Genomic DNA, 13282 nt, shown 5'->3' with positions numbered 1-13282 from the left:
CTCTGCTTCCTGCCTCTGAGCCAGATCCCCCACACCCTTCCCATGAACCGGGAGGTCCCCAGAACCGGCTCTTACCGCCCTCGACTCCACCCACCGAGCTACGGTCCTGGGGAAGACACTGAGCCAGAGGTTTGAGAGGCCCTGGAGCAAAAGTGCTAGGATCCCGGGACTGCCTTATTTGGGGGGCAGGAGCCTCTGGGGACCAGCTGGGCTGAGGGCTTGAGGTGCTGGCTCCATGTCCCCCGCCCCTCAGGTCCTAGATGTGTCCTCCCCAGTTTCTCTGCTGGAGACCCCTCCAGCCTCTCCTTCCGGGCAGGAGTCCTGCCCTTCTGTGTGCAGGAAGAGATGGGGTGGGGAGGGGGGAAGGAAGCCGTCAGGGTGGCCTCTCCCCAGTCACTGCCCCGCACCAGCACCGGGGCTGAGGGTTGGGGGGGCTGGGAGAGCGACTCCCCTGGAGCCCCAGCGCCCTCCTGCTCCTGGTTGAAGTCCCCCAGATGGACCTTGAGGGCCCTCTGGGCTTCCCTCAGGCAGGGAGGTGGGGTGGGGACACCCAAGGGAGGGTTCCAAGTTTCATCCACTGGGGCCCAGTTGCTTCTCTGCCCAGGGAGGCCAAGGTTTCTGTAGTGACCCTGGCCCCTGGGGAGGTTAGCCCGCCTCTGGGTCAGGCCTTGCTGGCCAGAGCCTGGGGGTGGGGGGGGGCTGGCGCTCCGGGAGCTCCCCAGGATCATTTCCCAGCAATGCAGGGATTTGCATACTCCCTGGTTTCCCCGTTGGCTGCTTGGCCCTGGAGGCAGGAAGGCAGAGGAGGAAAGGGCAGCAGGCTGGCCCTGTGGGCTGGGTCCCCTCGGCACCGGAGCTTGGGGGTCTCTGCTGCCCTCCAGGCCCCAGGAGCCCGCGTGAGACGTGCTGCCACAGCCTGGGGCTCAGCCGTGGAGCCCGGGCCTGGAGGGGAGGGGGCTGCGCAGGCCGCATGGCCAGGCCCTGCCACCCCCCCACCCCAGCAGGCCCCAGCGAGCTGAGGGGTCTCCTGGTCGGCTTGGAGCTGCGCAGGGACCCCTGTGCCCCCCCTGTGGGTGGTGGGAGCACCCAGGCCCTGGGAGGGAAGGCGCTGCAGCGGGCAGGATGCAGGACGGGGAGGCCCGGCAGGTCCTGGGGGGGTAGCGGTGCCGAAGGGCCCCTGCCTCCTGCCTGGATGCTCCTCACCCCACACCCCACATGCTGCGGCCCTCGGGGCTGTCCCCCGGCTGGCGGGGTGGCAGGGGCCTGGCGGGTGCTGCTGGGGCGGCCCCTGCTGATTAGGTGGCTGGGATGGCCCTGCCCCCCTCCCGGGGCAGTAGGGCTTCTGTGGGGGTGCCTCTCTCCCTCCCTCAGAGCCTGCGAGCCCTTGCAAAGCAAACCAGCAGCGTCTGGAGGCCTTGCTTCCTCAGCTGTGTGGAGCCGGGGGCCCCCACCCCAGGGCCTCCTCCAGCCTGCCCTGTCCCTGGGATCTCCGGCCACGGGCTCGGCCTTGCCTTGCTGGTGGCCTTCCCTGGCCGTGCCAGTGGCTGATAACGAACTGGACAGTCTGGTCTTTTAGCTTCCCGTCCCAAAAAAACAAAGACCCATAAATAGCCTTTTAATCTGGAATACAGTACCTGATTGGAAAAAAAAAATCTTATAAGGCAATGACATTTCTTTGTGCAGCTAAAACCTTCCGAAGAGGCTGGAAGCACTGGGCATGGGGTGCCCCGAAGAGCACGAGTGGGGGCTGCAAGAGCTCAGAGCGTTCCCACCTTGCCCCTGGGTTCCCGCTTCAAATGCAGGCTTCTACAGAACGGCCTGGGTGGTGCAGTCAGCTGAGCGTCTGACTCTAGATTTCTGCTCTGGTCACGATCCCCAGGTCCTGGGATCAAGCCCCAGGTCAGGTTCCCTGCTCAGTGGGGATCTGCTTCTCCTTCTGCCCCTCTGCACGCCCCACACAACTTGCTCTTTCCCTCTGTCTCTCTAAATTACAAAAAAAAAAAAAAAAAGTTCAGGGTGAAGAACGCAGTGGGCGGGGGTGGGGGGCCAGCGAGCAGGGAGATGACCAGTCTGGCGTTTTCTTCACCAGGCTGTGCAGCTGTTCTAAAAGCAGTTTCTAAAAAAAAAAAAGAAAAAAAAAAAAAGAAAAAAAATACAGATACTGTAAAATCTTCACAATAAGTACAGATTAGGTGCGGTGTCCAAATATAGAATGATTAAAACTGTATTTTTTCAAAAAAAAAACCTATTTTTTTCCATTTTCTCCTGCTGATAGTGTTTGTTTCGGGATCATTTCATAATCCAGCTTTTCACTTAAAATATTTAACCTTTAGATCTTATTTATCTGAAAAAAAAAAAATGTATGTCCCTGCCTGGCTTCCTTCCTCCTAGGGGCTGCTAAGAGGGTCAGGATGGTGAGGTGAGCACAGCCCGCAGCACTTACTATGTGCCAGGCACTGGGTCATGTGCTCAACATGCATGCTCCCCGCTTCACAGATGAGTAAACTGAGGCCCACCCAGAGAGGTGGATAGTTGCCCCGGTGACAGTTGGTGGCAGGCCAGTTCCTGAGTTGGGGAGCAGGACCCCCGACCTCTGAGGTGACGCTGGCATCACCTGCCTGGGAGGAAGGGGCTGGAGCCAAGCACCCAGTCCCCACCCCCGCTTGTCTCCTCAGCTGTCCTGGAAGCCCTCTTCTCAGCCAGGTGGTCTTCTGTCCTCGGCTCTGGTCGCCGGAGAGAAAAGGGGAACAGACCAATCCTGCCCCCAACCCCTACTACCCCCTCCCCACACCACGGCCTCAGGACTTCAAGCCCTTACATGCTTCGACTCTAGGACCTCCCCCACCAACCCCCCACCCCAGCCTGTGGGTCTCCCCCTCCACTCCAGGCCCTGCCCCCAAGGGGCTGAGCACTTTGGGTGGGTGCACATCTGTGGACCCCCCATTGCCCAAAGGCCCCGGCCACGCCCCAAGCACAACACAGGGCTCACACTGAACTTTATTGACATGTTAAGAAAGGCAAGGACTTACACTTAGGATAGTGCACGTTACACCTGTACAGGTACATACACGCACCCCACCCCCGCGGGAGGGCAAGAGGACCCCCAGCACAGAGGGTCGGGGGCCGGGACACGGCGAACAGAGCGGGACGGAGGGGGTATTAAGAAGCATCTTGCTTACTGACATGAAGCCAGGTGCCCCGCGAGAGCACCCAAGAGGCCTCATTGGCGTACAGGAGGGGCCCTTGGAGGGCAGGCACACGGTGCCTAACTAGCCAGCCGAGGCCGGCGTCCCAGGGACGGGGCGGAGGGGGGGCCGCGCACAGGGCCCCCAGCCCAGGCCTCTGCTCCCCACCGCCGCCCTCCCCGCCCTCCGAGAAAGGAGGGTTTGGGCTTCAGCCACGACGCCTTAGGGCAGCGTCTCCTTAAACTACAGATACAATGTGCATCAACAGGGTGATCGCTCCTGCCCCGCGACGGCGCCGCCGGGCGGGGTAGGACCAATCCTACAGTATCTTTGGTTTGTGGGTTCCCTTCCCTACTTCGACGGCCCCTCCGACCGGCTCACTGGCTGGGGTGCTGGGGCTGGTAAGAGAGGATCTCCGCCGCCAGCCGCTGTGGGTCCAGCAGCCGCGGGAAGCGCCCCATCACGGCCTCTACCAGGTGTGGGGGGAAGACCCCGCACAGCTTGGTGTACACGCTGGCTCGCTCCTTGGCCAGGCTGCCCGGCGCCCCCCACGGGCCCCCCTCGGCTGGCCCCGGGGGCTCAGGCAGGACAGGGGTGGGTGGGGGCAGCGGGTAGGGCTCCGACCAGTACTCCCGGGCCGGGAAGGTAGCCGGCGGGGGCGCATAGTCCGCGGGGACGCTGAAGTGGCCGCCACCCACGGGCCCTCCGAAGGCCGAGAAAGCCCCCCGAGGGGCCGGGAGCTCTGCCCTGTAGGGGCTGTAACCCGCGTAAGGGCCGCAGGCTGGGCCCGGCTCAGCAGGGCCTCCGCCGCGGACGCCCCACAGTTCCGACATCTGGCTCTCCAGGGAGCCGATGCCCGAGTCCAGACACTCCTGGGACGTGTATGAGACGGAGTCGAGCGTCTGTGGGAACCAGTCTGTGCGCCCACCCGGGCCACCCCCGCCAGGTGGGACGCTCCTGCCCGCGGGGCCCAAGGGCGCCGGGGGACCCTCTCGCTGCGGCCCCGGGGTTGCCTGTGCTCCCAGCGTCCCGTCAAGGCCACATGGCTCAGGCTCTGTGGGCACGGAGCCGGGCTGTGAGGAGGGTGCAGGCCGCCGGCCGCTTTTGTCCTTGCCCGGGGCCCGCGGGGGCGACAGGAGGGCATTGGCACGGAGCTCGTCAGCCACTGAGCGCTGGGGGCGGCTGGGCCGCTCGGGGTGGAAGAACCGGCACTTGATCCCGTAGGTGCACTTCCTCCCTGGAAGACAGGACGGGGTGTCAGAGCGGGGGGCTCCCGCTCCGGGGCTGGGACAGGGAAGGGGCCCCCGAGGGTCTCTTACCGTAGGGGCACGGCTGCTTCCTGTGCTCGGCTGTCAGCGGCTTCTTACGCAGGAAGTTGTCCAGGCTTGGGCCGTGCCGGCCCAGGGGGTCATCGGGGGGCATGAACCTGGGGAGCAGGTGGGAGGCATGGAGGGGCTTCCCGGGGAGAGGCTGGACCGCGACCCCACCAGGGACAATGGGAGGGAGAGCAGCCCCTAAAACTGGTGATCAATCGTCCTGCAGGTCGTCCCTGGCCGCCGGTGTGAATGCCCCAAGGAGGGGGGTGGCCAGGGGGCCCGGCTGGAGGGGCCCTCAGAGCAGCCCTCAAGGGGGGAGCTCTTGTGGCAGTGGGGAGGCCGGGCTCCCGGAAGTCTGCACCTAGGGCAGTTGGTCCCCAGGGACCCAGTGCTGAACCAGTAACCAAAGCCCCCCACACCCACTTCTGCTCCGCCCCCTGCCCGGCCTGGCCCAGCCCGACGCCCCCTTCCACCTGGACGCCCCCTTCCACCTGGCGACAGATCCTTCACCCCCAAAGCTGCCCAGATGTGAGGCCGTGGCCCCAACAGAGCTGCCCCCCCCCAGCAGCCCCCCACGCCCGAGGACGCGTCTGCCTCCCCCCCGGGGACCCTGGACCCGAGGGCCGGCACGTACTTGTCGTTGACGAAGGAGTACATGAGCAAGCGCTCCTCAATGAAGCGCTTCCACTCCTGCCGCTCACCCTGGAGGTCCCGGTAGGTGTCATTGGAGACCACGACCCCGTCAGACTCATAGGCCAGCTTCACGATGAAGCGGTCGTCGTAGCACACCACGCGCTTGCCCCCCACGCGCCGCGACGGGGTGAACACCAGGATCTTCTTCTTCTCCAGCTCCCGCAGGATGTGCTGGTCTGGGAGATGGCAGCACAGGTCAGGGCTGGGCCTGGACCCCTAGCGTCCTGGCGGCCAAGGCCCAGGGGCTCAGAGCCGCAGGTGCACCAAGGCAGGAAGGGGCAAGCTGGGAAAGGAGACGCTGGTCCCTGCTTGAGGCCTAGGGGTGGCCGGTCACACAGCCTGAGGGTCTTCTCTTGGGCAGAAGCCCTGCTGGGGCGGTGAGGCCACCCCAGGTGAGGCGGGACGGGGGTGCCACTCACCTGTGATGGGCACATCGGGCCGAGGCTGCTCCTTCCTCCAGGACGGCACAAACACCGTGATGTCTGTGTGGCCCCGCTCCAGGAACCAGTTCACTGCCAGGAGGATGCCGCGGCAGGAGAACACCTCCTTGTTCCCGTGGCTGCAGGACCAGGAGGGTCGGGGTCAGCCTGCGAGGGGCGGCCGGCCCAGGGGGCCCTGGGCCCTGGCCAGGCGTGTGGAGGCGGGGCTCAGCCCACTGCCCTCTGGCCCCAGGCCCGCATTCCCCGCTGGTTCCCACAGCGTCAGGGATGGCCACACCAGGGACTTTCCCTGAGGTTCCATCTCCCGACAGTGAGGAGCCGCCCAGGAATCCAGTGGCACCCGCTCCCCATGTGGAGGAGGGTCAGGCCGCTTGCAACACACCTGGGGGTGGGGGAAAGGCTGCGGGAGCCTTCTGGTTCCTGCCCCACCCCGGGGGGGGGGGGGCGGGGAGGGGGGGCCGGGACCACGGGGACACAAACGTACACAGGCTCCCTGAGTCACTGCTCCGCCCTCGCCCGCTGGGCGGTGCTGGCGGTGGGGGTGGGAAGGGACAAGCTAACCGGAGAGAAACCAGATTGCTCCGGATTAAACGTGGATTAAAGTTCAGTCCCACACAGGCCCCAGGGCTCGGGAGTGAGGACAGCTCAAGGGAAGGAGGCAGGATCCATGATCCAAACCGGGGCGGGTGGTGACAGTGGGACATGGCTTAGGAGCGTTGCAGCCTGAAAGTGAAAGAGCTTCCTCCCGAGGCTGCCAGTTCCCCCAAATGCCTGTCCCGGGTCCCCTCCTCGCCCCTCAGGATGGCGTGATCTGAGGCAGAAAGACCATCTGGAAGCAGCCAGGGGACTGTTAGCAGGAGGGCTGGGAGAGGGGACATCCGCCCTGCGCGGTCTGATGGCTGGATGTCACCTCATCCAAACCTGGCTGGATCCAGAAGCCAGACTGGCAGGGCCGCTGGCTTGCTCTGGCTCAGTTTCCCTATCTGAAAAAACGGGCCTGTCCGTCTGTAGTCTCGTTAGGAAAAGCCCGTGTCCGTGGCCTAACTTTCCTGTTTCCTTGAGGCCAGAGACAGCCCCACAAAGTAGTGGAAGTTCCCACGGGCTTCCTGGGAGGGTAAGAGGGGGCTGGAGGTTCCCGGGGAACACTGGGTGTTGTCGGGGGGGGGGGGGGGGGGGGGGGGGGGGGGGCTCCAAGCCCCAGCTGCAGCTCCCTCCCCAGCAGCCCCTGCCCCTCACAAAGCCCTCCTCAAACAGCCCTGACGTTCGCGTTTGGCAAATAAGACAGAATGAACGTTACACAAAAGAGGCAAGTCCACGAGCGACCACATCCTGTGGGTGGTGGTAGTTGGAGTCCCAAGAGAAGGCAGAGATGGGGGTGGGGCCGCCAGGGGGCACAGAGGGCGCTGGGTGGGGGGCACAGGCCGGGGCCCCCAGTCTGAAGGTCTCCATAGACTGTCGGGGAGCCAAAGTCCAGCGGGAGGCAGCGCCCGGGGCCGCGAGCAAGGCCCTGACCCAAGAGCTCAGCGTGCACCCCTCAGCGAGCCTCCGAGGAGGGTCCTGCACGTAAAGGCCCTTTTCCCCTTCGTTCCCCTGACAGAACTGATCCAGAGCAGAGCACAGCAGGTACATCAACGGGGTCAGGGGGACGGAGCCTGTGCTCACCTCCGCCCCCGGTGCTGATGCTCAGACAGGTACAAGCACCAGCCCTGGCGGCGGGGCCAGGTGGGCTGAGGGGGTCCCGAGCTCCTACGGGAGGCCACACGAGGCCATGCCTCCTTGGTCCTTTTGAGGCCACCGCGAAGGAACCTGAGGAGCCGCAACTCATTTACGGTCCCCCGGCCAGTGGTTAAGAGACAGAGCTTGCACGTCCGGGCCCCGGAGTTCTTACAGCAGAGAGGGAAGCTCCCAAGTGTGGAATAGGGGCAGGCAGGGGACAGGGCACAGGGGACGGGAGGCCTTTGGCAAGCTCCTCCTCTTCCTCCAGACCCTGAGCCAAATGGCACTGCCTCCAAGAAGCCTTCCGGGACCTTCCAGGACAGGATCCCTGGTTTCTCTTCACAAAGCCCGGTGCTCCCCCCGCCCCCCATCACATCCGCACTCCCTGGACCTCTGCGGCCTCCCCAAACCCCCAGCGTGGCTCTCTGGCTCGGGTAAGCCGTCGGCACACGTACCCACCGCGCCTGCTTCCGTACACACGCGTGTACGTGCCTATGCCCCCTCCCGGCCTGCGTCTGCAAGCCCGGGACTTTACTGGGACACCCGAGCTTCCAGGAAGGCGCCCTGCCTCAGGCATCCAAACGCTGGGCCGGGGACAGGTCTGCTTGCAGCTGCCCTCGCTCCCAAAACACTTGCTAGGCAGGTAGTGAGAGCCTGGCTCTTAGGAGCTGAACCCACGAGGCAGTTCCTCAAGTCGAGCCGGGCCAGGAGTGGCTCCTTACAGCCAACTTGAGTCCCTCTTGCTGCAATGGAGGAAGCTCCACTGGCACAGGAAAACCAGACATCCTCCCCACCCCCGTGCAGTCCGGTTTGCCCAGAAGGTCACCCCTACCCCCCCTCCCGCCCCCAGCCTGGCTAACTAGGCTGGCTAAGTTGTGGGAGGTCGTAGGGGACTGGGCCGGGCTGCTCCCACCCCGGGATCCAGGGCAGGGCCCGGCCAGGCCGGCCAGGTGAAGAGATCAGCCTGGGCTGGGCCCAGCAGAGGAGAAAAATTCCCTTAGAAGGAAACAGAGGTGAATTTCCCCACGATTTGCATACGGTGGGGCCGGCCTGCCCTGGGGGGGGGGGGCAGCAGGGCAGGAACCGCGGCGGAGACAGGAAGTCAGAGGCTGGAATTCCCCTCCTGCTACCGCTGGCTCAGAAACCCCCTCCCTCCGGCCCCCCCTCCTCCCGCCGGGATACAAACATACAAAGCACATGGCTGGCCCGGGGGAAGAAGTCACAGGCCCCAGAGAAGACCCCCTCTCACAGCACAGGCAGTGACCTGCTGCTGCTAGCAAGTGGGAACGGGCTTTACCCAACCTCCTGCCTCGGCTCAGCCCATTTCAGAGACAGGAAGACCGATCAAGGTGGGGCGGTCAGGGCGGCCTCCACACCGGGGGAGCTGGGCCTGGAGCAGCCTGACCGCTGACTGGCCCAGCTGGGTTGAGAGTGGGAGGCGCCCACCTGGAAGGCCCCTGGGGCAGCTGGGGGAGGGGCCCTGCCCAGGCTCACCCACAAGGGTCCGAGGGTCTCCCTGACCCAGGCCACTGGGACTCTTCCTGGTGAAGGATCCACCCACCCTGACCCAGAGGGCGGGGCCTGGACTGAAGGGAGGTCTGGGCTCCCGAGGGTCAAGGGTCAAGGGTCAAGGGTCGAGGGTCGGCCCTGGGCCCGGCTTCACTTGGCCCCATTCCCTGTGACAGTCCTCTCGGAAAGGGGAGGTTCAGTGGGGTGGACTCCTGGCCCCAGGGGGAGGGGGTGTGCGGGAGCCCAGGCCCAGTGCAGCCCAGGTGGCTGGGCTGTAGCAGAGGCGACCCAAGTCACTGCTGACCTGCCCCCCACCCCCGCCCCACAATGTAAGCCAGATCCTCGAGGTCACTCTTGGTCACAGCACCCAGTCCTGCCTCCTTGGGGGTCCAGGTCTCGGACAACAAGGCCTCAGAGGCCCCAGACCCTAAGTAACAGTGGCGCCAACTCCCGCTTACTGAGCTTGCATTTCTCTCCAGGCTTTGTGCCTCCACTCCTCACAGTGTCCCCGGAGCAGGGGTTCGCTGGGTCTCCCTGACCGAGAGGGAAAGCTCAGAGACCAGCAGTGACTGGCTCCCACAGGGCGAGCTGGCCCCACAGCCTGATCCCGTACCAGCATACGGCCTTGGGTTGCAGGAGAAGGACCGAGAACGAGTGCTGGTCTTCAGGGAGAGACGAAGAGCCTGTGGTGAACGCCAGGCAGAGAAGGACCCGAGTGCGAATCCCTGCTCTACCACTTCCCGGCAGCGTGCTCACGAGCGCATCTCTGAGCTCCTATCCTCACTCCAAAACATTCCTAACCCACTTCTAAGAAGCCATCAGGATTAAGGGAGAGCCTCAAGCAATGGCTTTCCCTTCCTCTAGAGCAGCCTGTGAGAACGGGTCAGACTCCTGCAAGCCCCTCTACCAGAGACAGAAGCATATGGCCACCGTTCCTGGCCGCAAGCCCTCGTCTCGGCTCCAGAAACGACACGTACCTCATGGCCACGTTGCTCCCGTCGATGACCACAGGTCTCAGGTCACTGCCCTCCTTGTTCTCCTCCGGGGGTGAGGGCTCCAGGCTTGGAGCCTTGGGGGTGCCCCCACCCCGGGGGACCAGGGGGGGCTGAGTGCAGGGGTCCAGGGAGCTCTGGCGCTCCCGCTCGGGTGCTGACCCATGTTTGACCAGCTCGCCCAGCACTGTGTTGGTGTCGGCCTGCACCCCCAGTTTCTGCAGGGCACCGTGGATCTCAGCTGACGAGTAGCCCAGCTTGCGGAAGAAATCAACCTTCATCTGCATCTCCGCAGCCGTTGCGTCGTCGTGGGCGCTGGGCTCCTGAAGTGGCCTGGGGGAACCTGGGCAGCTGCGCTCCTCAAGCTCCCACAGACTCATGGTGGGGCCGGCCTCCTGAGCGGACCTCTCTCCACGTGCCAATCACAGCTCAGACGGATGGAAGACACCTGTCACAGCTCCTGTAGGACCACGGAAGGAGTTAGAGATGCAGGGCTGGGGGCCGCTCTGTCCCAACCGGCAGGTCGAGGCCACACTGACCCGGTGGCACCAGGCAAAGCCATCTGCATGTGTCGCCTCTTCTCCCCCTCTCAAAAGCCATCCTGGCTGGGAGTTGTCATCCCCACTCTATAAAGGATGAACCCGAGCCACAGACTTTCAAGAACTGGCTTCAGGTCATCCATCCAGCTGTTAGCTGGTGGCAGCAAGGGCTTGAACTCGGGCAGCCTGGCTCCACCTCCCACCCTGCCCCCGGCCCCACGGCGCCCCCGGGGACCCAGAGGTCCCAGGCGGCCTTGCACGACGTCGCTGCGCCCCCACCGCTGCGGGGCGGGGCCCCGGGATGGAAACCCGGGAGGGGGGAGGAGGGGGGAGGAGGGAGGAGGGAGGAGGGAGGAGGGAGGAGGAGGGGGGAGGAGGGAGGAGGAGGGGGGAGGGGGGAGGAGGGAGGAGGAGGGGGAGGCGGGGGGAGGAGGGAGGAGGAGGGGAGGAGGGAGGAGGAGGGGGAGGCGGGGGAGGAGGGAGGAGGAGGGGAGGAGGAGGGGGAGGCGGGGGGAGGGGGGAGGAGGAGGAGAGGAGGGAGGAGGGAGGAGGAGGGAGGAGGAGGGAGGAGGAGGGGGAGGCGGGGGGAGGAGGGAGGAGGAGGGGAGGAGGGAGGAGGAGGGGGAGGCGGGGGGAGGAGGGAGGAGGAGGGGAGGAGGGAGGAGGAGGGGGAGGCGGGGGGAGGAGGGAGGAGGAGGGGAGGAGGGAGGAGGAGGGGAGGCGGGGGGAGGAGGAGGGGGGAGGAGGGAGGGGGAGGCGGGGGGAGGGGGGAGGAGGAGGAGAGGAGGGAGGAGGGAGGAGGGAGGAGGAGGAGGAGAGGAGGGAGGAAGGAGGAGGGAGGAGGAGGGGGGAGGAGGGAGGAGGAGGGAGGAGGAGGGGGGAGGAGGGAGGAAGAGGGGGGAGGGGGAGGAGGAGAGGAGGAGGAGAGGAGGAGGAGAGGAGGAGGGAGGAGGAGGGGAGGAGGGAGGAGGAGGGGGAGGCGGGGGGAGGGGGGCTTCCCCGCCGAGGCCGCCGCCTCCGCTCGCTCGGCGCTCGCAGCCCAGGCCCAGGAGGGGCCCCGCGACCCGACTCCCGGGCCCGACGGAGGAAGTTTCCGGGGCGACCCACCGGCGGGAAAAGTTGCTGGGAAACTCCGGTTGGGGTGTCCCGCAGGCGCCCCGAGCGCCGCGCTCCCTCGGCTCCCCGGGACCCTGGGCCTCCCCCCGCCCGGCCGCCCCAACTTGGGCCAAGTCGGAGGAGGGAGGGGTTCCCGAGGACCCGCGGCGAGCCGCCCCGCGCGCCCCCTCCGCCCGCCCTCCCCGCGCCCCGCGCCCCGCGCCCCCGCCTCACCCCGCCGAGCACCTGCCGCGGCCCGCGGCGTCTCCATGGGGCCGAGTCCCGGGGGCGAGGCCGGCGGCGCCTTTATACGGAGCGGGCAGGTGGCGGTCGGCACCGTGACGCGGAAGCCGGCGGGGAGGCGGCCCGCGGCCCGGGAGCAGGGGGCGGAGCGGCCACCGCCCCTTCCTGCTCCGCCCCGGTCACGCCCCGGGCCGCCAGGCCACGCCCTCGGCGCCACAAGGCCCCGCCCCCGGGCCGCCAGGCCACGCCCTCGGCGCCACAAGGCCCCGCCCCCGGGCCGCCAGGCCACGCCCTCGGCGCAACAAGGCCCCGCCCACGGGCCGCCAGGCCCCGCCCCGGGCTGCCCGGCCCCGCCCCCGCAGCCCGAGCGCGCTCGCCGTCGGGGCCCGAGGTCGGGGGGCGGGGCAGGGCCGCGGCGGCCGCTACGTGCGCGGGGCGGGAGCGCGGACTCCCCGGGGTGCGCTCGGCGCCGCGCGACACCTACGACCCGGCGGCCTCCGCTCGGCCACGGGCGCCTCGAGTGACCCGGGTGCACGGAGGTCGCCCCACCCGCAGCTGGAAGTCGGTCCGCAGCGGCAGACCCGGCCCCCCCGCCCCCCCGCCCCCGACCGAGCCGGGAACACGCAACAGGTGCACCGGGACCGCAGCGGGGACACGGTGGGGGGGGCGGTGAGGACACTGGCCGGGATGGACCAGCACAGCCAGGAAGTACCCTCGATGGGGGTGAAAAAGCAGCAGAGAGGTGCTTACAGCGGTCGCCGTGAGTGTGCACACTGTGCTTTGCGCGCGCACACACACACCCACGGGGAGGACGCTTTCGGGGCCGGGTCAGGCAGTCCTAGGCTCTGAGCGGAGCACAGCGCTTCCCACTACCCACCCCTTGGGCTTAGGTGAGGAAGACAGACAGACTGCGGTGCCCATTGAACCCCCCAGAAGTTCAGAAAGCGCTTAATTGCCCCATCTGGAAAGGATTGGGACTAGGGCCAGAAGCTCCTCATCCAGGGACCAGCTGCCACCTTTGCCACTTTTGAAACCACCAGTGAGTGACTCTGGGCAGAGGGGAGACTTGTGTGTGACACGATGGGGCCTGACCCCTGCTCTCAAGTGTGTGTGTTTATTTTTTCTTTTTAAGATTTATTTATTTATTTATGATAGACATAGAGAGAGAGAGGCAGAGACACAGGAGGAGGGAGAAGCAGGCTCTCTGCCGGGAGCCTGACGTGGGACTCGATCCCAGGACTCCAGGATCATACCCTGGGCCAAAGGCAGGCAGGCACTAAACCACTCAGGGATCCCAAGTGTGTGTGTGTTTAAAAAGGGAACACAGAGATCCCTGGATGGCTCAGTGGCTAAGCATCTGCCTTTAGCCCACGGTGTAGCCCTGGGGATCCGGGATCAAGTCCCACATCAGGCTCCCTGCATGGAGCCTGCTTCTCTCTCTGCCTGTGTCTCTGCCTCTCTCTCTCTCTGTCTCTCTGTCTCTTATGAATAAATAAATAAAATCTTTAAAAAAAAAAAAAAAGGGAACACAACCCACAAGCTGGAGGACACAGC

General features: G+C 65.8%; 1 protein-coding gene across 3 annotated transcripts; it reads right to left on the bottom strand.

The window, feature by feature from the left end:
* Nucleotides 1-2985: 2985 nt before the first annotated feature.
* Nucleotides 2986-11910, bottom strand: ZC3H12A (zinc finger CCCH-type containing 12A). Of its 3 annotated transcripts, none has more exons than XM_041739024.1 (6): nucleotides 11720-11910; nucleotides 9837-10311; nucleotides 5614-5753; nucleotides 5136-5370; nucleotides 4505-4611; nucleotides 2986-4422 (listed from the first exon to the last, which is right to left on the bottom strand). In XM_041739024.1, exons 2-6 carry the CDS (start codon nucleotides 10229-10231, stop codon nucleotides 3563-3565), a joined length of 1737 nt encoding a protein of 578 aa, XP_041594958.1. In that variant the 5' UTR covers nucleotides 10232-10311; nucleotides 11720-11910; the 3' UTR covers nucleotides 2986-3562. The 3 variants fall into 3 exon arrangements, with proteins under 3 accessions (XP_041594958.1, XP_041594959.1, XP_041594960.1); XM_041739025.1 differs by having other exon boundaries at nucleotides 11732-11910; XM_041739026.1 differs by lacking the exon at nucleotides 11720-11910 and adding an exon at nucleotides 10391-10678.
* Between the last annotated feature and the right edge of the window lie 1372 nt (nucleotides 11911-13282).

The sequence above is a fragment of the Vulpes lagopus genome, chromosome 23 (genome assembly GCF_018345385.1).
Source record: "Vulpes lagopus strain Blue_001 chromosome 23, ASM1834538v1, whole genome shotgun sequence".
NCBI classification, from domain to species: Eukaryota; Metazoa; Chordata; class Mammalia; order Carnivora; family Canidae; genus Vulpes; species Vulpes lagopus.
The sequence above is the reverse complement of the archived record's forward strand: the minus strand, read 5'-3'. Positions and strand labels throughout refer to the sequence as shown.